The 26,615-nt window shown below is 50.5% G+C and overlaps 2 protein-coding genes and 1 long non-coding RNA gene across 5 annotated transcripts; 1 reads left to right on the top strand and 2 right to left on the bottom strand.

The window, feature by feature from the left end:
* Positions 1 to 1,188: 1,188 nt before the first annotated feature.
* On the bottom strand, positions 1,189 to 9,773 carry Atxn7l2 (ataxin 7 like 2). 2 transcript variants are annotated; one of them, XM_021631715.2, is made up of 12 exons: positions 9,396 to 9,529; positions 7,980 to 8,158; positions 7,466 to 7,531; positions 6,991 to 7,095; positions 6,413 to 6,623; positions 5,841 to 6,127; positions 5,221 to 5,303; positions 4,627 to 4,877; positions 3,673 to 3,871; positions 3,441 to 3,562; positions 2,188 to 2,983; positions 1,189 to 1,326 (listed from the first exon to the last, which is right to left on the bottom strand). In XM_021631715.2, the coding sequence occupies exons 3-12, from the start codon at positions 7,500 to 7,502 to the stop codon at positions 1,312 to 1,314; spliced, it is 2,106 nt and encodes a 701-aa protein (XP_021487390.1). In that variant the 5' UTR covers positions 7,503 to 7,531; positions 7,980 to 8,158; positions 9,396 to 9,529; the 3' UTR covers positions 1,189 to 1,311. The 2 variants fall into 2 exon arrangements, with proteins under 2 accessions (XP_021487390.1, XP_021487389.1); XM_021631714.2 differs by lacking the exon at positions 7,980 to 8,158 and having other exon boundaries at positions 9,396 to 9,773.
* Positions 9,751 to 17,809, top strand: LOC132656930 (uncharacterized). Of its 2 annotated transcripts, none has more exons than XR_009594750.1 (3): positions 9,751 to 9,989; positions 15,980 to 16,093; positions 16,852 to 17,809. It is a non-coding gene; the product is annotated as an uncharacterized LOC132656930 (long non-coding RNA). The 2 variants fall into 2 exon arrangements; XR_009594749.1 differs by lacking the exon at positions 9,751 to 9,989 and adding an exon at positions 13,602 to 13,688.
* On the bottom strand, positions 13,684 to 25,976 carry Sypl2 (synaptophysin like 2). The gene is made up of 6 exons (XM_021631640.2): positions 25,635 to 25,976; positions 25,417 to 25,491; positions 18,489 to 18,613; positions 16,644 to 16,845; positions 15,709 to 15,900; positions 13,684 to 13,846 (listed from the first exon to the last, which is right to left on the bottom strand). Exons 1-6 carry the CDS (start codon positions 25,686 to 25,688, stop codon positions 13,700 to 13,702), a joined length of 795 nt encoding a protein of 264 aa, XP_021487315.1. The 5' UTR covers positions 25,689 to 25,976; the 3' UTR covers positions 13,684 to 13,699.
* Positions 25,977 to 26,615: the final 639 nt, after the last annotated feature.

The raw sequence follows: 26,615 nt of genomic DNA, 5'->3' as shown, positions 1-26,615 counted from the left end.
GGTTCGCTGACCAAGAGCGTGAAACCTGTATTTGAGAAGCTTCCCAGAGGTACTGGATTCCCTTGGCTGCTCACACTCCAGACATTTCTGGCTTGTTCATGAGCCAAGATTCCTCCCTGCCTTAACATAAACGAAAAGACAAAGCCAAAACATAGTGACCCAAACCTGGTGAATTCAGGTATGAGAACCAAAAGTAGTAATCTCATCCCTACTGTCGGGTGTAGTCCTCCCTGTAAGATACTCCAAAGACTTGGGGCACTTTCAGCCTTTGCTGCCTCCACAACAGCGGCACACCCTTGAGGAGCAAGATGATCCAGGGCCTCCCACAACCCCAAGTTCCACCACACTATTACCCCCAAAAAGATGTGGTCCAGCCCAAAGAAGATCATCTAAGAGATGCTGTACCCCAATCTTCGGGGTAAATTCACAGAAGAGACCAAAACGAGCTGTCCAGGGCCTGAGGAGATGGCTCAGTGGTTAAGAGTGCATATCTCTTGCACAGGGCCTCAACACCCACATCAGGGAGTTCACAACTGACTGTAACTACCTCCAGGGGGATTCCACACTTCTGACCTCCACAGGCATCATATGCACATGCCCACACACAGACACACAGACACATTAAAAAAAAAAACAAAAAAAAAAACAAACAAACAAAAAAAGCTGTCCAGCACTTCTAGAGCAGCGATCACCAAGCTCAACCTCTCTGTGGTTGAGAAACTAAGGCTGCTTTTAAGAAGTGGGAAGGACAAGAACACCCAAAGAGACTGACGAAATAATTTGTAAAGGGATGGAAGCCCAGAGTTACTAGCAATCCAGAAAAGGGCCATAAGCTAACTCCCACAGACCCTCAGGACAAAAAGCCCAAGGGTAGAGCCAAAAGTGTGATTCTCCTCCCTTTCTCATTTCTTTTCCCAATGGAAACCTAGTTGTCTCTCTTGAGCCTCTGGGGTGCCTGGCTCACTCAGAGTCTTGGGCTCATCGGCCTCTCTGGAAGCAGATCCCTGCGACACCAGCTCCGGGTTTCTGTGTACTGTGTATGTGAGTGTGTACTGCCTAGCCTCTCAGGGCAGGGCTGCGGAGAGGAAGGACACTCATTTGGCTACATCACTTTTCATCCTTTTCTATGTTTCTGTTTTTATATTTTCTTAGCAGCAACAGAACAGGGAGACAGTCTTGAGGTATTTTAAAGAGTTTTTTTTTTCTTAAAAAAAATAATATAAAGTTATAAAAAGCGGCAGCAGCCTGGGGCCCAGATCTGGAGGGGAGGAGGTGCTGACGGCTCCGTTGCAGTGGGCAGGCACTTTCTTGTTAATGGGCTTTTGACTGCAGGAAGACAAGAGGTAAGAAACAGGGTCAGGGTAGGGGCCTGCCTGTTATCCTTCCCAGTGAACACTGGACTAACCCTGAATTTCTTCAGCTGCCCTAATAAAAACAACTAAGCAAGGGGAAAAGGAATGCCAGCTAACAGAGCTGGGAGGTGAAGCTGAAGAACACACATGCACACACCTGTACACACACAGGCAGGCCCTTCAACAACTATCAGATTTCCCTTATAGGTGCCAGGAGAGTTGGCATGTACCTAAGCCATGCTTACATCAGGAGACTATTACCCCGTCTCACCTCCCAGAAGTCCCTCCTTACAGAGATCACAGGGATAGATCAAAGCAGGCTTCAACAGAAAAGGTAAATAAACTAGCTGCAAGCTTTACTAGAAACCTGGAGAACCTGCTGTGATCTGAAATGACTATGCGGGCCTTAGGATGGGTACTTGCTTTTCACCGTCCCGATGCCAGAAGCACTAGAGCAGCCCACCAACCCACCCAGACACCCTGCATGCTGGGACCCAAGGTCCCTTTCCCTTAAGGAAAAGTAGCTCCACGTCCTGGAGGGAGGGTCACAGCCAGTTCAAAAACAAGTGGTTCTTGGATTAAAACAAAAGCGAAGGTAGCATGAAGCCCAAAGACTGGCAAAAGAAAGGTCCCTCTGGCAAAAACTGGGGTCACCTTGGAAAGAGCTGACCAACCTCTCCCTAAAGCTGAGCACCCAGGGGTGCTCTCATTCCCCGCTTTATTCCCTTTCCTGGAGTCATCCTCAGCACCTTCTCCATGTCACGTACCTACTGTGTTCCCCAGCCTCAGCCTTCCCAACCCCTTTTTGCCCATGTTTCGGAAGCTGGACTGGTACCTTCAGTGTAGAGCACTTCTCCTCAAAGGGCAGGGCTGGACCTGGCTTCTTGCGACGGACAGAGCAGGTCCCATCAGGAGGGACACCAGCCTGACAGTGCTTGGCCTTGACTGGCCGGCAGTAAGTAGCCAGGTTTTTCCGCTTCTTGGCTACCTCCTCCTCAGAGAGGCAGTTGGTTGGCAGGACCTTAGCTGGGTGTCCAGCCACTCCCCGGTTCTCTAGCTGAGAAGCCTTGACTGGTATGGGGGATGAATGAGGGGAACCCCGACAGTCCGGGGGACCTGCTCTTTTCACTCTTGGCCCCACTGTTCCATTAAGCCCCATGCTCAGGGCTGTTTTAGTTTTGGCTGAGAGACCCCGACAGCCAGAGGGTTTGCCTTTTCCAGCAGGCTCCAGGATGCAGGTCCGTTTGAAAGTGGTAGGGCCAGGGGACAACTTCCGCTTTCGAGAAGGGGCCTCCATCTCTGCCCCTTCCTTGCCTTTGGACGACTTGCTGGCCTTGGAAGGTGGCAGCTTGCTGAAGGACGGAGATGGAGTGTTGGCAGGCAGGGGTGAGGTAATTGCCTGGCTACCGCCCATGCACTCTGCCTGGCTGCAGGCAGCTGCTACACTGGGGGAGCCTGCAGGGTAGCTAGGGACAAGGCTGTCCTTGATGGGGGGTACGGAGACTGGGCAGGCAGGTCGGGGGGATGGGCCTGGAAGTCGAGGGCAGCTGCCCATAGAGGATGGACTCAGGGGATCAGATAAGGACGGATTGACAAGATGGGATGGAGGTTCAGCCGCTGGTGGGATCTTCCTGCAGCAAACAGAGAGCTCCACTGTGATACTGAGCAAAACACCAGGCCTCCCTAATAAATACCACTCTCTGCACCTTCAAATGGCCAGCAAAGCCCCAGAGCTGCTGCCCCCTGCTGGGAGACACTGGAACTAAAAGCCGAGGAAAGTGCAAGAGAAGAAACAACCTATCAGTGCAAGACTTTCAGACTAGCATGTAGACCCATTAACAACCTCATTTTTGGTCTCAGTTTGGGCATTTTTCCATGGTACATTCCTAAAAGGTACTGGAAGTGATGGGTAAGCATCTGGACTCACCCCTACCACCTGCCTGTGCCCTCCTCCAGGCTACTAAGTCTCACCCCTTTCATGCCACACCCCATTTGGGTTCTTAGCAACAAGCCAAAGCACACCAGACTGGGGCTTCTGAAGCCCAAATATGCTCAAGCCTGAGGAAGCTCTGAGTCCACGAAACTCACTTCCACATGTGTGAGCTGAGGTGCCGTTCTAACATGGAGCTGAGTGCTGAGCAAAACCGGTCCAGCCGGCGGCTAAACACATAGCATCCTGGGCTCACCAGCCGGCTTCCAAAGGTGCAAAACTGGAGGCAGAAGGAAGGAACAAGTTTGGGAGGGCCCGAGATACAGGGGGCCATCTTCGAACAAGACTTGGCCACCCTCCACCCCAGCTCCCTGTCTTGGGTCTCCTTACCGCCTGTGGCCTAGGGGGCCGGGTTGCATAATGGCAGTCAGGGGGAAGGTGGAGATCATCAGAAGTCCCCTCTTCTTCACTCTCCTCGCTAGAGGCTTGGGCCCCACCCCTAGGCAGAGGGAAGGGGAATAGGCCTGGATCCCCATCACCACCACAGGGACCTTCATCATCCACTTCACTTTCAGAAGAGGCCTGAGACCTAGAAGGGCCAAAGGGGACATGAGGATCATGTGAATGATGCAGGGTCAGAGTGAGGGTTTACAAGCTCAAATAGCCAGGGCAGACAAATCCTTCTGGGTATTCAGAGGAAGGGGAATGGGGGAAAGGATAGGAAAGTACAGTCTAGCACACAGAGTGAGAGACAAAACCGAGGGCCATAGCCTCCTAGGGATTCTCTCCCCAGCCCCTTCCTAGGCCTTGTCTCTTCAGGAAGAAAATCAGACTCGCTTCCTCCAGAAAATCTTCCCAGTTGACTATACCCACCATGGGTCAGCCTAGTCAGCTCTCCTCAGCACATACTCCTGTAAGCCTGTCTGGGAGCTGAGCCTGTGTTTCAGGTCTACCCCTCGTATTATAGGTGGGGGTGCACGTGAGCAAGCTCTCCCATAGTCCAGGGCAGCCTCTGCACACAAAGTAGATGATTACACAGCAGTGCCGCTTCACCCAGGACCCTGCCCCACCCCGCCCCATTCAGCTCCCCGAGGACAAGGGCTAACCCATGGAGCAGGGATGTTGTGTCTGGCACCCCCACACACACACACACAGAGGCTGCAGTGCTGCAGTGTGCAGTAACAGGGCAGTCGCCTGCCTCACACCACTTGGCAGGGCTCTAGCTATCTCCCATGCTTAGGGGAAGCGAGTGCATCTTCAGGACATTCCCTGGGCCTGTCTCCAGGGCTTCCTGGTACCTTAGGGGCTGAGTGTCTCTATGTTAGGCGGGGCTAAGACTCATACCTGGGAAGTGCACAGTATGGATAGGTCTGCTTAGACCGAGGAGAGAAGGTGGTGTTGGGGGCTGCCGCCGCCACACCTTGCATGGCAGCAGGAAGCTCCTGGGAAGGGCGTTCAAGAGCTGGCTCTTTGCGTCCTGGGCTCTTCTCCTTGGGAGACTCTCCTTTGCGGGAGTTGGCCTTCAGTTCGGCCACTAGCACGTCAAAGTCCTTGGCCCTGCCTGGGACCTCCCTGCGTTGGTGCACTGAGTGGATCTAGAACACAGCAGAGGAGAGGAGTAGGGAGGTGTAATCTGAGCGGGAGTGAGGGGTTATCAGTCTACTTTGACAGAGAGAGAAGATGTGTGTGTGGTGAGGGGTGTTTATGCGTCCATTTTTCTCTTTGGGCCAAAACTCTCCTCTGGGTAAGGGGATCTGAAAGGCACTCCCTGCCTACTGTGCCCTACTTGTGCCCACTACAAGTATCCATTTCTCTCCTTCCCTGATGAACACCTAGCCCCATCCCTTGAACTGACTCTACAGTGACTTCTGAATTCTTTCCAATGTTCTGTGTCTATGCTGGTCCCCATCCCCATGCAGAGGGGAGGGGCAAGGTTACCTTGCAGGTCAATAAACGTGTACAGATCTTCTTTGTCTCTGGATTTATGACCCCACACTGCCTATTGAGGTCAAACTCTTTTCCTGTGGGGAAAGAGGTACAAATGAAATCTCAAGGCCATTTTTGGGGGGACCAAGGAAGAATCTGGCCTCTTGCTGCCAAGGGCCCAAGAAGCAGCAAACCTAAGGCAGAAAAGCCTCATCCTCAAGTCTTCAGTTCTACCTGCTAGGTGTAAACCATTCCAGCCCCATCCCTGGCCCAGCACTTTACTGGAAGCCCAAAGCAGGGCAGCCCGTAACAAGAAGCAAAAGCAGCCACAGGCATCCAAGATGCCAGGAAAACCAGCTGTGGGATGTAAGGAAGGAGATAACGGTCAATGTCCCCAGGCAAGAAAGAGTGACTCTCTTGGCTTGGATACAAGCTCTCTCAGACTAGCTCCGAGACCCAGACCAGCAAAGCTTCCTGGGAACAAGCAGGACAGGAGGCGGTGGGGCTTCTGTACCCTGACTGTACTGTAATGGCCAGACCTGGCCAGGTCCACTCCTTCCTGACTGAAGAATAGAGAAGCCCAATGAGGTCTCCACTCTGCCTTTCTGAGCCCCGTGTCTATAACTACTCACGAGCCATCTTTCGGTGGGTTTTAGGAGGCAGCCTGGCTCCGCTGGGCTCCTTCTCCAGGGGGCTGCCTTCGGCCCGGTGACTGGAGCCCTCACCAGGGATTAACTCCATGTTCTCTCTGCCAGGAGGTTCTTTAGGAGAGGGGGCCATGGGGACTTTTCCAGGGGAGTCCTTGGGGAGGCCTCCTGGCTGACTGAGGAAAGCAGAGGGTGGAACCACCCTGACTCCATGTCCGTCGGGCTTCGGGAGACCGGACATCTTCTCCAGATTCACCACAGGCACGAAAAGGCTACACGTGGAGAGAGGGTATGGGCTGGGAGGTGGGGAGGCTGGGACTGGGGTCTGGACTCTATCCCAGAGCCATCTCCTCCCTAGTTCTGGAACTTGGGTGGGCTCCAAGAGAGGCGTGGAAAAAAAGGGGGAGCCCATGTTCCCTGGAATATATGGAAAAGGAGCTGCAGATGGGTTAGCTATTTCTCACTGTGAGCAGTATCCTGCAAGCCAGGGATGAAGGTCAACGCTTTCTTGGGTCAGGGTCAGGGCTAGTCTTGAGGGGTTCCCAGCCTCTTCTTACCAGAGGTTGTCCTTCTGGGTCTTCTCAGGAGGCTGGTGGCCACGGCTCCGGGACCCCTGGCCCTTCTCCCTGGAGGAGGTTTTGGTGGAACCTGGGGCTCTACAAGCTGGGCCCTGCCCATTCACTACATGGCATTTCTGAGAGCTGGCAGGGGCTGGAGGTGGGGGTGGGGCCCGGGCATAAAGCTTGCTGAGGGGCCCATGTCTTCTTTCTGTCACCAGGAGGTGGAGAGAGTAACTGAGGTGAGCGGTATTGACTGCCTCCTCCCCCTAGTCTCCTAACCAGCCCACCAATTCTTTTTACAGAACCTGAATTGCTAGAGCTTGGGCTGTGAGCTTGTCTCCTTTCCATTTAAAATTGAGCCTTTAAGAGTCAAGAGTCTAGACCACACTTCTTGAACCTCTTCACTCTACTTGATGCTAGAAGCTTATTCAAACAACAATCCTGACACCTATAAGACTCAAGCTACCCCCAGCACCATCTTCCTTTACCCCATATGACCTCCCAACTGACACTGTCCTAAGAGTTCCACGTTCCGCCTTCCTGCCCCCTTACCACCTCCCTGGGGCGCCCCTCACCGCAATGCTTCTGGAAGGCTTGAGGCTTCACCACCTGGCTGCAGTGGTTACATACAACCAAATAGAAGTCATCATGGGCAGGGCAGTGTCCGAAGATGGACATGTCTGCAATGACAGAAGCCTTTATCACTGGGGTCGGGGACCAGGGATTTCCCTAGATCAAGGAGCACTTTCACCCCACCACTTAGAAGACACTCTGCCTTCCAACATACGACAGGCTTCTTCTGCTGGATGCTCCCAGCTTCCACAGTCCAATCTAACCAGACCCAAAGTTTATACACTTTCATGTGAGTGGGTACCGACCACATGTGATCAGGATCTCCGACAACAGGTCACAGGAGCCAGGGCAACTGGCTGACTCCGACCTATCAAAATGAGGCTTCCCCAGCAGTCTTGCTGCTTCAAGCTCCCTCTTCCATTGGAGGAGGGGAAGGTGGTCCAACGTCCCCCGAGTCCCGGCCCTGTTGACTCCCACCTTCTTTAATGAGGGTCATGGTGTCCGGCTTCTTCATGTTTTTGCTACTTTCCTCCAGTTCAGCCCCTGGAGGAGAAGCATAGCTCAGAAGGCCCATTCCCTTCCCAGGACCCAGCAGGGCCTGCAGCCCAGTGGTATAAAGCCCACAGTCCCTGACAAGCACTCAGAATTCCTGGAGAAACTTTCAGCGGTCATTCAGCGGGTCATTCACAAGAGCCCATTTTTCCTTGGTGTGCCTCTCTGAGATGAGATGACCCCATTTAGAAGGGTCATAATGACCCTTCACTCCCAGGTACAGTACAGAGTTCCGCTGCTGTCTAGGTGGGTGACTGTGGGTAAATGTCTTTTTTCTGGGCCTTGCTTCCCCATTTAAAAGGGAAACCGCCCTAACATTTTTCTACAGGTCCCTTCTGAGACTGCTTACGAGGGTCCTTTCTGCTACTCTGTGGCATCCCGGACAAACACCCTCCCCGAGCCCCACCCCCATAGACTCATTTTGCTCCACCCAAGTTACCATAGTATCATCAAAGTTACACTCAGCTTCTCAGGTCCTGCACTGATAGGATGGCCATAGAGTAGAGAAACTGCTGTCTTTGGACCCTTTGGCATCTTCAAAGTCTCCTTGATCAGCTACGCAAGCCCCTCCCCTTCTTAGGGGGGCTTTGTCCAGGGGTTGCCCTTGTACCTCAGTTTCTGGGTTAATAACAAAAACATCTTAGCTGTGCAAAGCAGCTCTTTCCCCATCCCCTACCTCACTCCTCACCCCCCTCCTCTAAGCCCCCTCCCTGTCCCTTGGGGGTGGGGGAATCAATTCTGAGTCACCAAATCTGTCTGAGTCCATTTCCGGTTCTCAGTGCATCTAGACCCTGACCACGGCCCCATCTTAGCCCACTTGACATGGGGCAGCCCAAGAGTGGCCTGTACTCCCGTCTGGGTTGGCTCTTTAACACTCCCTTCTAGGATGAGAAGATTATTGGCAATCATAATATCCAGACATGAGTGGTAGTGGGTTAGGCATGCAAAAGACAAGGGGCAGCTCCCACTCTTTTAAGTGCCTTAAATGCAAGTGTGGGCAATGATAGACAGAGCAGAGCTGGAAGTCAGATGTCTCAAAAGAGAACAAGTGTCATTAGAGACTGCTCCATGGGATCTCCTCCTCCACCTCTTCTCACTTGCAAACTTCTTCAGGGGTGTGGTGCTTGCTGTCACCCCGAAAGGCCACGAGGCCAGGTGCTCCCTGGGGCCCAGGAGACAAAGATCAGAAGGGGCTGCAGGCCTGCTCACCAAAGGCACTCAAGGGCCTACAGAAAATAGGGGTTAAGGGAGAGAGCCAAGGGGCAGGGCAAGAGGCCCAGGAAAGGATGGAGGCTTGGAGGCATGGATGGGTGGACTGATGGAGGAAGGTTGGGAGGATGGATGGATGGGTGCATGGATGATGGACGAACTAAAGCAGAGGGGGCGGGGGCTCAGGAATACTGCAGCAGGCGTGGAAACACTGAAAGAAGCTAAGGTGCGGGGCAAAAGGCGAAGGATCAAGGGGGTGGGGAGGGGGCACAGAAGTGGGGTGCGTGGGAAACACGTGGAGAGGACTGTTGGAGATAGGTGGAACCGGGGCAGGTGCAGAACGGATAAACGCTGAAGGCCAGCACACAAGAAGAAAGATAAAGGCAAGTAAAGTGGGGGCAGGTACTGTGCGCCCGCAGAGACAGAGGTGGGCAGGGTGGGCTGCAAGCGATGCGCCGGCGCTAGGACCCGGAGGCGCGAAGGTACCCGAAGCAGGCGGGCACTAGGACCCGGCGGGTCCTTTGTTTGGGGGGCCGGGGAGCCGGACGGCGGCTCTAGTCGGCGGCTCCCCTCAGCTGGAGGGGGCCCCGGTGGGGGGAGGGGAGATAATGATGGGGTCCCCGGACTCTAGTGTGGCTGTACTCACCGTCTGCCGCGGGCAGGTCGGCCCGCTCCACCCACGAGCTCCAGCTCTGTCCCGCGAAGTCATCGAGACTCGGCACTCGCCGCTCCAGAGCGGCCATTGCTGCCACCGCGCGTTCACGCACCGCCATCACCGCCGCGGACGCGCGCCCGCCCCGGCGCCGCCGCCGCGCGGCCCCCTCCCCCCACCCTCCGGCCGGGGGCACGCCTCCCTCTCCCCCTACCTTGCCAGTTCACTCTTTGCGCAAGCGCAGCTCGGGCCTCCTACCACCACCGCCTCAGCTCCCGCACAGCTTTCTGGGAAGTGTAGTTGCGGAGAGGTGGTGATGCCTACGGAGCTAGCCGAGGGATCCCCTCCGAAAGGCACAATCGCTCGCAGGCAAGGAGCGATCGGAGCCTCGGAATATCGTCTTCCAACCCCTCTGCACACATCCTTTGTGCCACTAGTCCGTTCTTCCGAGATTACGGCACACGCCCGAGCCCCAAACCTCTCTCTGCCCAAGATGCCCCTCTAAAGCCGTGCATCCGCCAGCTGGCTGGCGCCCCTTCCTGGGCTGGCGGCCACGAAGCGACTCCGCTCCCCTGTAGCTCGAATAGGGTAGGTGCAGGGAGGTGGGCGCAGTGAATCAGAAGGGCAAGGGGAGGGAGTGTACAGGACGTGCTGAAGGACACAGGGCTTGGAGTGGGGGAGGGCCTCCGCTCCTGTGCTCTTCCTCTGTGGGAAACCCACAATGCCTTGATGCAGAACGGAGGTTTTGCTGTTGTCTGGGTTTGGGAGGACCTGGCTGAGCTTGCCAAGATCACCTGTCAGTATGACAGAAGGCAATCTCCGAGCCAGAACCAGCCCCGGAACTAGGGTGGCCCCGAGGCTGCTGGTGTTTGCAGTGTCTCTGCTGATCCATCTCTCTTCTCCTGGGAACTACGATCGATAACCTGCACCGCCTCTTCCAAAATTCTGGCTGGACCCTGACTCCATCCATCATTTCGGCTTCTTTTTTTCTAATGAATATTTTCGCCGCTAGAAAAGCTGCTACTGAAGCCTTGGGAGGATTCTCAACACATCTATCCTTTTCTTTTCTCTCGTTTTTTTTTTTCTTTTTATTCCCCCCCCCCCAAGGCCCAGAAAGTACCTTAATCACCCACCTTTCTTCTCAGTTGAAATTTCTTCACACCCTTACACAAGACAGAAGAGTCTGACTTCACCTCCCTCCCTATTCTCATTGGGAATGAAATATTAATCCTCTTTTTCTTTGACTACCTCATACCCCACGCCATCTTGCATCTTTCTGCCTAAAATGAAATTGAGTTTGGGAGCAAATAAGTCAAGGTCTGTGACTTTAAGACAGCAGAGTTTCTGCTTTCCGTTTAAGAAGAGTTTAAGAAGAAAAATATCTGAGGGAGAAGTTCTACACCTGAAACCCACCCATAGGTGACAAAAAGGCCCAGGAACCTGAAAAAATTAAATGTAAAACTTGTGCCCAAGTACATTTTTCTAGAGAATGTAAATGTAACACGTGACTGTCTGGAGGAGATGGAGGTGCAAGTTTGTGCAGCATGAACCTTAGAGTAAATCGAGGGAAGCATATGGCCCTCAACTCCTCCTTTGGGTCACAGATGGTAGGAGAGCAAATGGAGACAGCACTGAAGAAGCCACTATCTTTTGCCTTTTGAGTTTGATCCAAATTTGCTAATGAGTCTCAGTTTCTTTGGACTAATTGAGTGCCACTAAAAGAGTCTATGTCACCAAACTGGGGCTTGCCAGGAGCAATTGCTCAGCCAGCAGACTCTATAGGGTACAGAGGAGTGAGGAGTAGAGTGAGTAGGAGTAGAGTGGGTTGGTAGAAATGCTGATCTTTGTCCAAGAACATAGAACAAGGGGAAAGAAACCCCCAGAAGTCCTCTGGTCTTGGCTTCTTCATGGCATATACTCGCAGCACTGTTTATTCAAATGTGTATTAACAAGCACCAGAAAACAACATGCAACATTCTCCCCCCACCCTTGATCTGCAATCCCAGAAAGAGGAGACCCATGGTCAGGATGAAGGGAACTCATGTCTCAGAAAGGTCCTGGATGGGCATCTCCTCATGGTCAGACTCTACCAGGGCAAAGGGCGAGTTCCCTGCTTGTTGGCCTCCTGCAACAGCTAGAGAAACCAGACACCTACTCCTACTTCAGGCGAAGTGACTGACCAGGCAAAGTGGTGCTGCCAGCCCTGGTTGGAGAGGATGTGAGTCTTATGAGGACAGCCCTGCGCTTGGCACTTAGCCCTGTCCAGTCCTCTGAAGGTAATGAGGTGAACTGGTCTTTCCTCTTAGGGTGATCATGGAAAGAGAGGCCATAGACTATAAAGGCTCTTCTGGCCGTAGCCAGACACTTAGTGAGGAAGCGCCTTCTCAACCCTAGAGAGAGCTCTCTCTGGAGTGAGAGTGCTCACTGGAAGCGGACAGCTCCTTCCTAAAGCAGTTAATGGGCCAGTTGCTAACTTGGGCTCCAAAGGAGAACACTCTCCGTCACATTTCAGATAAATTATAAATATAGACGCAGATCCCAAACACAGTTCAAGTAGAAGCTGCTCACAGACTCCCCACAGGGGCTTGCTTGAAGAAAAATGTATCTCTAGAGCTGTAGGTAAAAACTGTCCCTCTTGTCCTTAAATAAACATGGGGACAACTTAGGATAGAGAGTGTCAGATTTGGGAACATTCTCACTCTCATCAACCTTCCTCCTCATTAAAGCTTACCCCTAAAATCTAAGAGAGGAAACAAAAAATTCCTTTTTTTTTTTTTTCCTGAAGGGCTTGGGGGCATGTGGAAGAGTATAAATATCATACTTCTCCTGTGAAGCTGAGAATTGTAACCCGAAGAAATGAATGGCCCAAAAGTTAAGGGTTCTAAGCCCCGGGCACTCATCTCAATGTGGGTAGTATTGAGGAAGGCAAGGAGGTTGGAGAGGGTTGACCATGTCTTAAGGACAGGTTGGCACAGAACATCTCCATCTTTGGGATGCTCAGTGGGCCAATTGGCACTAAATTGGGAAATGGATGATTTTCTTCCTTCTTCATCTTTCTCTATTGACAGGGTAGATCAGGGGGTTTTGATCTGGGTAGGAGTTAGATGGCATTTACCCAGTTGGTACCCTCAGACTTTGGGGCATGATGGAAGGAGGTGCCAGGAAGAGGAGACACATCAAAGACAAATATGGAACTGGATCCCGAAGTGAAGAAGCACCAATAGCATCGGGCTGCCCAGGACCAGGGAAGGATGGAGCCTGGCTACCGTATGGAAGCAAGGGAGGACTTGGGGAGATGAGGAGAGAGAACACCTCTTTGTAAAGATGGGGAAGAAAAGGTGTGAAAAAGTGCTGCTTTGAGAAACTGAGCAGACAGTAAGGGACACGTGGGCCCATGTATCCACGTCCTCCCTGGGCACCTCAGCCTCACGATGGTCCTTCAGGCCCTCCCAAAGCCCACGGGAATGAAAGGAAGGCCTGGACAGACTTTAAAAAAAAACTCTTAAAAGCCTCGTCTCCAACAGGTTGGGAAAGGGAGATGGACTGACAGGTGCATTTGGGGGTAGGAGAAGGAAGGGAAAACGTTCCTAGCTGTCTATCTTGTTTCCTAAGTGTGAGACAAAACCAAGGCCAAGAAGGAGAAGGGAATAAGGGGTTTCATGAGTAGGTGGAGTTTAGGGTGCTACTGAAAGTGTTCCAGCTGAGGGAAAGGGAGGACTGAGGGGGCAGAAACTACATTTTGCCAGCAACTTTCCTGACTTTTTTCCTGGAAGCTGTAACACAATTGCAACTCTGTCTGCTCCCTCTGAGTCCAGGCCTCATAATGGAGCCTTGGAGGACCCCTTGATATGGGTCTCCCTGTTTCACACATGGCGGAAGCTACAGACAAAAAGAGGCCAGAGAGGAGATTGGGGGGTACACTGAGCTCTGGAGGTAGGGTGGGGGGGGGGGCTAGAGATTAGCTACAGACTAGATGACAGCCATTGGGGGATGTCACAAAACCTCTGCCAGGCCCTCCACACAGGAATCAGGGCAAAGTTGCCAGTTGACTTCCCCAAGTAAGATGCTTGAGTCCAGGCAGTAGCCAAGAAGCACTGAGGTCCTGCCATTTGCAGGAGGAGGGAAAGGGAGCCAGTGGAGTGATACCCAGGTTACCAATAGCTGATGCCTACTCATCCATTGTCTCAAATCTCAAAGTCCAGGATGATGGGAGATAGGAGCTGGAGGAGGAGGAAGAAGAGGAGGAGGAGGTGATGAAGAGGTGCTGTCCAGTTCGGGAGTAGCCAGGTGAGGGCTTCTTACTGCTTCTCCACTGCTCCCTGCTCTGCTGCACTCTCCTGGCTGGGGCCCTGGCCCTGGTCCTGGCCCTGTCCATGCCACGGAGTCTCTTTGAACACAAACCAACAGTTTCCAGCCCACAGGAAGAAGTTGATAAAGCCGAAGAGCTACAAAAGAAACGAGAGTTTGTGAGAACAGTCAAGAAAGAGCCACATGAGAATGGAAGGAGGAGCACAGAGAACTAGGTGTAGACAGGGTTCAAGGCTGTTGTCTAGTAAGGGATCCTCTAGTGAAGGTGTCTAAACTCTATCCTGAATTCGTCCACAGGGTAGCTTAGTAGCTAGCGGAATCAGGCCCCAGGAATGCTCAGTCAATCAAGGGAGTCCCTCTTGCCTGCTTGAGGTTCACGTGGTTGGAGCTGTCCAAGGTACTCCTCTAAGAGTAAAAAGAGTAAGTGAAGGCTCATTCAAACTCCTATTGTTTTTGTTAGTGTTCCTTTGTTTTCTGTGCGTACCTAGCCTGTTCTAGAACCTGTAACCCTCCTGACTCTGTCAGACAGGCTGTTGGTATTACAGGTGTGTGCCACGTCAGCTCTACTCAAATAGTCACTGAAAATATTTTTGAAAAACTGACAACAGAGCGGAGTGTAGTGTCGCACCTCTAATCTCAGTAGAGGCAGAAGCAGGTGGATCTCTGTGAGTCTGAAGTCATCCTGGTTTCCATAGAGAGTTCCAGGGCAGTCAGAGATACATAACACAAAACACAAAACAACAACAACACCCTAACAAAAGAGCAGTTAGGGAGAAAGCACTGATGTTTGCAATTCACTTTGGAAAGTGTGTTTAAAAATGGATTGAGCTAGCCATGGTGGTGAACGCCTTTAATCCTAGTACTACTGAGGCAAAGACAGGCAGATCCCCATGAGTCGGAAGCCAGCCTGTTCTGCATAGTGAGTTTCAGGCCGGCCAGGACTATGTAGTAAGATTCTGGCTCAAAGTATAGTAATAGGACTGACAAGCTAGGCATGGTGGGTTACACCTATGCAATACTAGCATTTAGAAGTTTAAGGAAGGAAGACGTAAATTTGAGACTAGTCTGGGTCTCAAGACACAGATGAAAAGAAAAGCTGACTGTAGTGGCACAAATCAGTAATTCCAGTACATAGACGGCCGAGGCAAAAGAATCATGTTTTCAAAGGTAACTTGAGCTACAGAGTGAGTTCAAGCACAACTGTAGGAAGATCCTGTCTCAAAAATCAAAACAGAAACAATAGATAACAAAAGATGGATAAACGCATATAAGGCAGATACATTGAAATGTTATCATTTAGGAGGTGACTATGTGGGCTTTCCTTGTAAACTTTTTTCATTTTTTCGGGATATGATTTTTTTTTTTTTTGCAATTAAAAAATTGGAAGAAAAACCTATGTTCAGCATTCCAGAAGGCTCCTTGGTGCATTAGCCATTAAACATTCCAACTGTGAGGCTTGGGGATCTCTGGGGCATTTTCTGGGTGGGCATGGCTGGTATGGCTGAGATGACGGGGGCATTTGAGAGGTTTAATGCTGTGGGTGTTTAGCAGCTTTTAGAGGTGCATCTCGGCACTGTAATAACTGGAAGGCTAAGACGTGGATTGCCTGCCAGCTGAACCCACCGCTCCCCCTCAATCCTGTTCCAGCAGGGGGGGCTAAGTGACAGGGGCAGTTTCTCTCACACACTGGTCTGCTCACAGCTCTGAGCCCAGATGGACCTCAGCTCCTTCTGCACTTGCTCCCACGTGACATGTGGCCAAGCAGGCAAGAAAGGGTAACCCCCAGGGCAGCTAAAAGTGGGAAGGAGAAATGGCAAAGAAGTGACTCAGATTCTCCTTGTCCAAAAATATCTCCTCAGGTCAGTGCAGGGGTTACCAGCCTAGGTGCAGAGCGCATCGGCTCTGAGGACACCTTTCCTGTTCCTCTCAGAAGCAGCTATCTGGGACAGCTGGGCTAGTGTGCCTTTCTCAGACCCCCTTCAGGGAGTACAAGTCTCACCACCGAGATGTTAGCCAGGCCCATTGAGGGGGTGGCCCCGGCGCTGCACACTGCATCCTCCCCGTGACACACGGACATAGCTGCCGTCAGGCTGGATGGCCGGGTGGCCCCTTTGACATCAGTCAAGCCCTTGCCCCAGGCAGCTGCAGCAACCAGCCAGAAGAAGGTAAAGGAGACAGTCACACAGAAATCCTAGGAGGAGCAGAGGGAGAAAGACATTCAGACGGGCCCTGTGACCATCAATTACTTCTCTTTCCTCTTGTCACACAAGGAATCCTGAGGTCCCAAGACAGATGCCTCTTCTCATCCTACCTGGGGACTCGGTTCAGTGCCACCAAAGGAATACTGCCACCAACACTGCCACATCCCTGCCCTTGGAATTAAGGTCAGGCAATGATCCAGGGTAACCCTCCCTCCTTGCAACCCAAGTGACCTACGCTCCCCACTCTTTCCCCTCGCCTCCCTCTTTGATCACCATTGTTCAAACTCTAAGTAATGAAGAAGGCAGCTTCAGGAGACAATGAATATTTCTAAAGCGTACTTCCCATCTTGGATGCCTAAAATACAGAGGAAGTAAAGGAAATGATCCTAACAATCAGAGAATGCTAAGTGTGGTGCTGCATACTCATTTTATACAGACACAAGTATTCAATACCCCATCCTTATTTTATAGCCAAGGAAATTAAAGTGTAGAGAGGCTGAGTAACTTGTCTAGGAGCAAGTGCTGGGATTTGAACACAGGTAGGTCGGCTCCTCATAAAGATACTATTTTGCTTCCTCTGACTGTGAACAAACCATGAGAGGTGAGTAGGACAAAGGTTGCATTCTTTCAGGGAAGCCATTACTTTTGAGCTCCCCTCTATCTTTGACTCCAGCCTTCTAACAAACGTCCCTTCCATTTCTTGGTCCCATCTCTCTGGGCTGTGCTCACTCACCACCAGTGGGAAGCGTTTGTTCTCTGTGTAGAGTTTGTGAAAGCGCAGGTAGAGGACTAGGGCAGCCATTGTATAGAAGAAGGAAAAGATGCCAAGGGTCACAAAGAACTCAGCTGGGGCTGAAAAGTCTCCCATGAGATGCATGGTTTTGGAGGTGGAGTCGTCATCACAGAGCGGCATCTCATACTGGACCCGGTGCAACCTACAGGCAGCAAGGGAAGCCATGCTGAGCGAGGGCCAGCCTCTCTCGCCCTGCCCAAGGAGGGCTCCTGTGTCGGTTTCCACCCTGGGAAAGGAGTCTTGAAGGTAGGAACTTCTGAGGAAATCTTGTCATCAAGACAGGAGCTACCTCAAGATTCTACTCTGGTTTTTTGTTGTTGTTGTTTGTTTTTCTGGCAGTCCTGGAGATTGAACTTGGAGTCTCACTCATGCTGGGTAAGTACTTTAGCCACTGAGCTACAGCCCTAGTGCAAGATTCCATCCAAGCCCCGTGTACCCTTCAGCAGCCACTCCATACCCTTCCATCTGGCCAGAATTTTTAAGTATCTCCGGGGACCTTTAAGTCATAACATATATGAAGTCCAACTATTTCTGGGAGCTAAACCACTAGACGAATTAGATTCATTTTGCCCTTAGAAAAACACAGGATGCTGGAGAGACGCCTCAGTGGTTAAGACCACTGGCTGCTCTTCCAGAGGTCCTGAGTTCAATTCCCAGCAACCACATGGTGTCTCACAACCATTCTAATGGGCTCTGATACTCTCTTGTGCCATGTAGTCATACATACAGATAGTGTGCTCATATGTATAAACAAATCTTAAAAAAAGAAGCTGGGCAGTGATGGCACATGCCTTTGATCCCAGCACTTCAGAGTCAGAGGCAGGCAATCTCTCTCTCTCTCTCTCTGTCTCTTTTTAGATTTATGTATGTAAGTATACAGTATTCTGCCTGTATGTATGCATGCAGACCAGAAGAGGGCACCAGATCTCATCATAGATGGTTATGAGCCACCATGTGCATGTGGTTGCTGTGAATTGAACTCAGGACCTTTGTAAGAACAGCCAGTGCTCTTAACTTCTGAGCCATCTCTCCAGTAGATCTCTATGAGTTCGAGGCCAACCTACTCTACAGAGTGAGTTCCAGGACGGTCAGAGACAGAAACCTTGTCTTAAAAAACCAAAAAAAAAAAAAAAAAAAAAGAAAGAAAGACACAGGATTCAGATTGATTTAGGCCTCCCTGATTTCGCCACATTGGACAAAATAGAGCGGGAAATACAGTTTGTTGTGTAGTGGTTTCAGACATTCTGAAAAGATGAGCTCTGCCTCCATCCTCTTCTGAGCAGTCATTCTCCCCTCCCTAGACTCCCAAATACTTAGGGATTCGTACCCTCTTCTACTTCCTGGTCAAGGTGTACCTTCTTGTATTTGGGTGACATCTACTGTTTAATAACTAAACTCTAACAAGCTTCCTTCCTCCAAGATACAGAGGAATCTGCAGAGGGTCAGAGAGAGCTGCTAAACTGGCCCAGACCCCTACCACTCTTCCTCCCAATGGCTGGATTCGCTCTGAGCTGTGGTGAGCTGCCATTGCTTGAGTTTGGACTGGACCACCATAGCAACGATATATCCATGTTTCACTCTGGTCAGAGTGTCTGAAATGGCTAACAGACTGAATGATATGGGTGTCGTTCTATTTTGATTTAGAACAGTACCCAATAAATGGTCTTTATGTTGTGTGTCCTGTGAGCAGAAACACATGAGGAGAGGTTGGAGGAGCAGAGGAGGAAGAAAGCCCTGCTGCCATAGTAAAAGGAGGACGCCGCATCAGAATCAGACCCTACTCACCTGAAGGGATAGCCGAACGAAACAAGGATGGAGCTCACGTCCTTGGCTTCGTTGTTGCAGCGAACTATGGCTCCCGTCTCCCCGCTGTAAGAGCCGCAGGACCCGAAGGCGAAAATAGCAAAGAGCTGAGAGAAAGTGAAGCCGCTTTGAGAGTCAGAAGGTCTCTCAAAACAAAAACAAACAGCAACAAAACAAAACAAAACAACAACAAAACACAAACAAACCACCCTTTGACTCCAGAACGTATGAGTGCTTAAGTGGCCAAGAGAGTAACAATCCTTTTATTGAGTTTCTTCTGAGAGGAACCCTTGCTGCCATTCTTCTTTCAATTCCAGACATTGTGTTCTCTGAACAGAGCAGTGGGCCAAATAACCAAGTGAAGAAGTTAGACTTTGAGCCATGTCTCAGAGGGAGAGGATGTGGGAGGAAAGAATTTCCAGGGATCTTTATTGGGCATGGCACTGGGGACCACACGTGACCCCTTTAAGATAATAACCAACACAAAATCTCTGTAATTCTGACTTTAGAAATGTCTGTTTCCCTGGGCGGTGGTGGTGCACACGTTTAATTCCAGCACTTAGGAGGCAGAGGCAGGCAGATCTCTGTGAGTTCCAGGCCAGCCTGGTCTACAGACTGAGCTCCAGGATAGCCAAGGCTTCACAGAGAAAAGTTATCTCAAAGCCTTCCCCACCAAAGAAAATGTCTGTTTCAAAGCTAGACTTATTTTTTTTCTCCAAATAAGAGATTGAAATAAACACACACAATCTCTCTCTCTCTCTCTCTCTCTCTCTCTCTCTCTCTCACACACACACACACACACACACACACACACACTTTTCTTTAACTCGGTTTTTCGAGACAGGATTTCTCTAGATAGTCTGGGCTTGAGCTCAGAGATTCTGCTTCCCGAGTGCTGGGATTAGAGGTGTGTGCTACCAAGCCTGGACAATAAATTCTCTTTTATCAGGTGTGCCTAGAGTGTTTTTCACTTAATTTCATTTTCATTCCTCCTTGACCAGTCATCGACTCCATCGCTAATGTCCAGCAGTTTTCTGCCTCATTGGAGGTACGGTGGAGGAGAGGCTTCTGCCAAGCCATTGCATAGTACTGCCAGCCTGACTTTTCCTTCCCTTCCAGCAACAGCACTGGCTGGGAGAATGTTGACAGGCCTGGCTCAAGCCCAGAGAAAAGTACTCTCCACTTGCCTTATCAGCCTCTACTATTTCCCGATGCTGTTCCTCTTTGTAATCTGCTGGTGCTGTCATTTCCCAGTGGTAAGAAGCAGGGGTGTTTCAGACCACTTGAACTGTTTTCTTTTCCACCTTTCATCACAGCTGACTACACCTTCTGTCTTGAGTGATATGGAATGTCCCCATCCTACGACTCTCACATTTCTTTCCGGGGGAATACCACTGATTAGAACAGGATGTAAGAAACTGCAATCTCTCGTTCTCCCACATTGACCGTCTAGCCCATTTCCTATGCGCTTACCTTTAGCATGCTGCAAGTATTCTTATTGAATCGTGCATATACTCTGTTAATTGTTTGCTTCTATCTGTTTCTCTGTGACTCAGTCAGTGTTTTGGACATAAAGCAAGAAGAAGACAGTAATCTATACTCCAGGCCTGCATCCAGTCAAGAACAGAATTGTGCATTATTTTCCTACTGCCGACGGGAGTGAAAAGAGATCTAGATTAGGAATCAGGAAACCCGGCTTCTAGTCTCGGCCCTGTAACTTACTCGCTGGTTGTCTTGGCTCTCTGAGTCTTGGTTTCTTCATTTGTAAAATGAAACACTTGCGGATAATTTAAAGGCTGCTTCCAACTCTGGAATTCTTCCACCCTCTGAAGCTAATGCTATCAGCAGAGCATGCTCTTGGCTGGGTTTACCAACAGCTGTGCTCTGCCCCAGGGTGGTATCCAGGGCTCCCGCCCTGCCTTGCGTGGCCTGGCCTGGCAGAGCTCAATGCTGGAGCCACTGACTGCTCTCTAAAGGTCATGTGTGTCCCTGTTTTTAGAAGACTTGTTCCAAACGAGCGAGAATTATCTACCTAGGTAAAGATAGCCGGGAAAGAAGACAATGTTACCTGCCTGCATTGCCTCCATAATCTCCACACTGGAACTAAGCTCTGAGAGCTGCCCTGGAGCACTGTTGGATCACCTTCCTGACAGGGCCACAGAGAAGTCACTACGAGTCTAGGTATCATTACATAGCCTAGCATACGCAAAGCTGGCCTCTCAGGCAAAACGGTGGGTCTTCACTAGCTCTTCATCAGAGGTACTTTCTTATCTTTATCCAATCTGTGGCTCTCTGATTCCTCCTAGAAGTCTTACTCCTCTCGGTTTCTGGTGCCTGGAACAGGACACGATCAGGATGTCACATTTAAGGAAGGACATCACAGTTGGGTATATTTTTATTCACTGGCTGTTAGTCAGTGAACATAAAGAACCACGTAAAGATTCCTAACTCAGGCCACTGAGTTCCAGGCGTGGAACGTCTTCTTCCCTGGGCACTGCTGAACATCTGCCAGAAGATGGCATTTCTTCAGTATGTACCTGTACCAGGCATATTAGCAGTGAGAGAGAGAGAGAGCGAGAAACAGAGAGATAGAGAGAGACAGAGATTCAGAGACAGACAGAAAGGCAGAGAGACAGAGGGAATGCTGTCCTTATGGAGTTTATGCTTTCTTTAGACTATACTATTCAATGGGTAACATCCAGACAACTATGGCTATTTAAATTACTTCAAATAAAATGAAAGAAAAGCTAAGATTCAGTTGCTCAATCATACCAGCACTGATTACAGAACTTTTCCACCATCAATGAAAATTCTAAGTCAAAACAATGAGCCTCAGGTCTGAAAATGATGAGCCTTACACTGATTCTTCCAAAAGCAAAATATACTCATAACCACCTTACTTGTAACTTTATTCTTTTCTATCTTGATTCTCTGAAAGTCGGGAAAAAATCAAACAGGATCTGTAGTAGATTTTTCTTTTAGTTGCCAGAATGTATGTTTATTTATCCATTTTTGTGGTATCAGGTGTTGATCATAGGTCCTTAAGTATGCTAGACAAGCACCATATTATAAACACAGGTCTTCAAAGCCAGAACACCATAGTCTATGGTGCTGGACAGCAGAGGAAGTAGATAACAGGAAAACCTGAGAACCTCAAGGCTATCAAAAAGGCCTCAAACATTATCAAGACCAATGGTCTCATTCCACTTCTGGAAGCAGAAGCCTTCCTTCCTCTGATTAAGTGATGTTCTCAAAGTCATGTTCAGCTAATGTGAGAGCTGGGCTTCAAGTTCACATCTCCAGAGTCCCTGTTCTGAGCTCCTCTACTTCACTCATTCATTCATTCATTCATTCGAAACTAAGCATCTACCTTGTGCCCTGATGCTAGATATATGGAGCCAAGTAAGACCCTGTACTGTGGTCTGTAAGGCTGAAGCAGAGGTCTCCTCTATTGGTGTCTGCTACACGTGGGAGGCAGGAGCTCTGCCCTGGGCTACGCAAGCAGAGATACCTGTCCGAACCATTCACAATTCAAACCCTCTACTTTTCTGTACCAGATTCACCTCCTGCCATAACCATCTAAGCCCCAGGAGCAAGAGGAAAAGAACTTGAAACCACTCTTCTCTCACACACACTGCTATGAGATAACACACTGGTCATAAAGAGCAAAGACGGAGTACCTGAGAGCAGGGGGATTTCTGGAGCTGCTGGGAATGGTGATGGTCGTTCTTTGCCCCTACCTCCCCATTCCTTCCTCCTGCCCTTGCGTCTCTTTGAAAAGACAGAATAATCTTCCCACTCTGTTGCTGACTGGCTTACTGATTATAATCCCATGTCAACCCAAAGAACGCTATTCACCAGGGAGCTCAACGCGCAAGAACACAGGTTCTCTCCCCTAGTCCTACTTCACCATCTGTTGGTGCTATGGACCCTGACACCGTCCATTCAAAATCTCTAGCAAGAAAAAAAAATCAAATAAATAAAAACAAATCCTACCAATGAAATGGCTTCTTTGTATTATGGATCACTACCTTCACCCCCCCCCAAAAAAAAAAAAAACACAAGCTCATCAGCCATCATCAGGAGGGCATACTTGGGTAAAGTTAATATGATCTATTATTTGTAAGAAAAATGGAATCCCATATGACCAAGTCACCTGGATTCTTTTGTGCCTGACGTTCAAGCTGGAGGGTTGGCAGTGATGTTTGAGTACTGTCACCAAAGGGTAAGTCTAGTGGAGCAGTCTGCATAAGGAAGAAAACTAGGGAAGGTTTGGGAATAGGACAGAAGGGAAAACACATTCATGGAATCTGTTCACTGTGACCCTCCGGAACGTTCTATTCATTGTAAAATTACTTCTGTTACTCTTCCCAAGAACCCTAGAGGACATGGCTTAGCCTCAGATGAGGAAAACAAGGCCCATAAAGATTACATCACTAACCCAAGCTTTGAGGGATGAAAAGCAGCAGAGACTGATTATAAGTCAAAGTCTATCTAATCCTAATCTTTCTTTTCTTTTTTCCATACTTTTTTTTTTTGGCAGGGGCAGTGTTCGAGACAGGGTTTCTCTGTGTAGCCTTGGCTGTCCTGGACTCACTTTGTAGACCGTAGACCAGGCTGGCCTCGAACTCACAGAGATACACCTGCCTCTGCCTCCCTGAGTGCTGGCATTATAGGCATGTGTCACCTCACCCAGCTTGTCTTTCTTTTTTTTTGAAGCTGATTTTTATGGCCAATGGGATAGCTCAGGAGTGGGCAAAGGCACTTGCCATGGAACCCTGGTGGCCTGGAGTTCTACCCCCAAAAATCTATGCAAAAGTGAAAGGAGAAAACAAACATGTCTACATGTCCGATTGCCCTTGTGCACATATCCCATTCACAACATGCATTCTCTCTCTCCCTCTCGTCTGTCTGTCTGTCTGTCTCTCTCTCTCTCTCTCTCACACACACACACACCCTAGTGATAATATAAAGTAAAAAGACCTATTTCAAGAACTGGTCTACATAAGCGTTATTTGGCTGCACTTGGGAGGCAGAGGCAAACAGATCTCCGTGATCTGGAGGACAGCCTAGTCCTGTGAGTTCCAGGACAACTAGGGCAACATACAAAGACCCTGACTCGATAAAACCGAGACAGTAGGATGGATAGATAGATAGACAGAAAGACAGATGGACAAAGTTACCTGCCTGGCTTGATATAATCCTGGTAAAATTCTTGAATTGGGACTGAGGTGAGATTAATTTCTGAGTCTTTTGTTTGTGTGTTCGGTTTGGTAGACCAGTCTGAGATCCACTTGCCTCTTCCGGCTGCTAGGATTAAAGGTGTGCCAGCTTAATCTGAATCTGAAAGACATTCTAAATCCTGGCTCATGCAAGAACTACATCACTTTCTTACAAGGATTCCAGTAAAAATCCTTGTCTTTGGGTAATAATAATAATAAAAGTTTTCAATTACCATTATAATAACTACAAGATCTGTGCCTTCTGTTTCTCCTCTGGTGAGGACTATTTCTCACACTGGTCCCTATGTGCTTTTCTGTTCATCTGGTACTCAAGTCAGAACGAGGGAGGGCAAGAGGTGACAGAGTTCAGTGAGGGTTGGTCCCACTCTTTCTTGAGGCAGCAGAAAAAGTGGGAAGCCCCACAGTTTATTTACGCCTGGGACTCCCTAAGGAGCCTGCAGCCCCTGAGGGTCTGTGATAACCAGGGAGAGTCCGAAATGCACTCCAGATTTGATGATTCCCATCCAAACCACAATTATTTAGGATTCGGTGCCATTTTGCTAAGTCCTCTCTCCAGTGAATTCAAAGCTCTTTAGAACTCAGTTCTCCCAGGTATTAACAGTAAGTTTCCCCCTAGCTGAATCCAGCATTTAGCATTTGGTATATGGATTGTCTAAAAAAAAAAAAAAATCCCTTCTGCAAGAATGCAAGAAATGTTCCCCAAGTCTTTATGATTTGAAAAACTGACTGTATTGATCCACATTCCTAATTTATGGAGAACTTGGTGGGTGTTAGGTCTAAGAACAGAGGGTTTACCTTACCAAAGCTTTAAAGGACCAGTGAAACAGAACAGTATTCCCAGTAGAGGAAAGCAGGGGAAACTGAGGACCTGGGCGCTGTTTCAAGGTCACAGGGTAAATTGAATGTACAGTTATACTCTCGTATGCTGACAGGTTTGATCCATGTTTGACTAATTTTGGAAACCGATGTCCAGAGAAGCGACTTGCCCAAGGTCACAGAGCCGAGAAAGCTCGACGTAGGCCTCCAATCTACTGTCTCCCCTTCCCAGCTCAGTGTTCCGTTATGCTAGCTGCCACATTTCAGTCGTGCCATGATTTTCCTTCTGTCACAATTGTTTTATTTAATCGTTGGAGTGGAAAACTGTTCATTCATTCATTCTCTTCTTTACTCGGTTACAGGCACCCAAATTACTCCAGTGACCTCAGCTGGGAGTCTGTCCCCTGAGTCCACCCAGGATCATCCAGGCCCCAGAGGATTCTGGGCAGGATGGTTTCTGTAGCCCTCTTCCTTCCCTCCGGTGCCCTCTTTGCTCTCACGGCAAAGCGGACCTTACCCTCCTTGTCCTCCTCACCCCTCCCGCCGCTGATGAGTGGTATGTGCAGGATCAGAGTTCTAGAAAGGTTACACCCGGGTCCTCTCGCCCGAGTGAAATGTGAGCGCCCTGGGCAAAGGCGCCTTGCACATAGAAGGTCCGAATCCGGGACTCCGCATGCCTGGCTCCTCTCTCTCCTTCCACTGAGCGCTGGAGAAGCAGCCCCGGTCTTCCCCTCCCCCCTCCCACCTGTTGCTACCCGTTGCATCTCCCCAGCCTCCTCCGGGGCCACATTGCTCCGGGTCGGCGTCACAACCCAGGCTCCCGAAATAGCCCGGGGTTAGGGCCGACTCACCCACTGGAGAACTTTGATGAAGCCCAGCGGCTCCTCCAGGCGCCGCCAGCGCAGTCCCACGAGCAGGCGGTCCACCTGCCGAAATAGAGGGAAAGCGTGGGTCCCCCCTCTACTCACCCTGGGGGGGGGGAGCGGGGAAGGCGGAATCGGACTCCAGCAGAACGTCTGGGTGGACAGGGGCTGGCGAAGAGCCCGGGGGCCGGGCGCTCGGGGCGTACCTGTGGGCGAGGAGACTTGTCCGAGGTGCGGCCGGGGCTCTCCGTCGAGGACATGCTGGAGCGGCGGGGCGCGGCAGAGGGGTTCGGCTCCCTGGCCGGGAGGCTGCGGGGCGCGCGGGGGCGCTGGGGGCGGCGGGCTCGCGGCCGTGGGAAGGCCGGGCTCCAGGCTGGCGGGCTGGGTCGTGGGGGCGCTGCTGCTCACGCTCTCGGAGGCCGCGTCCGCCGCGCTGCCACGCCGGCTGCAGAAAGCCCCCGAGCTCGATTCAAACTTGGGTCAGACTCCCCGGCGGACTCGGCCGCCGAGTCACGTGGCGTGCGATCGCGAACCCTGCTCCCGCCCCCTGCGCTCCCCTTTTTCCGCGCGGACGGCGCCTTAAAGGGACCTGTGGAGCCTGCCTAGCCGTCGGCCAGCCAGAAGCCTCCGGGTCTTTGCCAAAAGCCTCGAGGGCGGGTCCTCACTGAAACAGCCCAGCCGCTCCAGCCCCACCGCCGGGGCCAGGCGTCCACCCGCGGTGCCTGGGCTCCCGGCGCATCTTGCCCGGGCTTCTGGGGTTCTGTCCAAGGGTTCAGCTACCGCAATAACTGGGGCGCTTGTGCTGTTGTAGAACCGAGGTCCGCACCACAGACTTCTCCTTCGCAGTAGACGCCGTTTTTACTTTTCAACGACAAACGTCATTTGGGTGTTAATGAGTTTCAAAGTTTTCAAACTTTGAGAAGTGAGAGCCCCATCTCCTTTTTCAGTTAGCCAACGCTATTTAAGGGAGAACGAAGTCACGGCGGAACTCTGGGCGCAGAGATTGGAGTTTGTGTTGAAAACTAGGCGAAGTTGCATTTTTGATTGGCTTTGAATGGGCCTCGTTTTTCACAAAGGTGGCTTCTGGGGAGCCGGAAGTGAGCAGTCGTGAATATTATATATGAGGTTCACAAAAAGTGAAATCTAAGTAGTGAAAGGTGAGCCAGCGGGCGGAGCTGGCAGGGAAC

This window comes from Meriones unguiculatus, chromosome 10 (genome assembly GCF_030254825.1).
Source record: "Meriones unguiculatus strain TT.TT164.6M chromosome 10, Bangor_MerUng_6.1, whole genome shotgun sequence".
NCBI lineage: Eukaryota > Metazoa > Chordata > Mammalia > Rodentia > Muridae > Meriones > Meriones unguiculatus.
The sequence above is the reverse complement of the archived record's forward strand: the minus strand, read 5'-3'. Positions and strand labels throughout refer to the sequence as shown.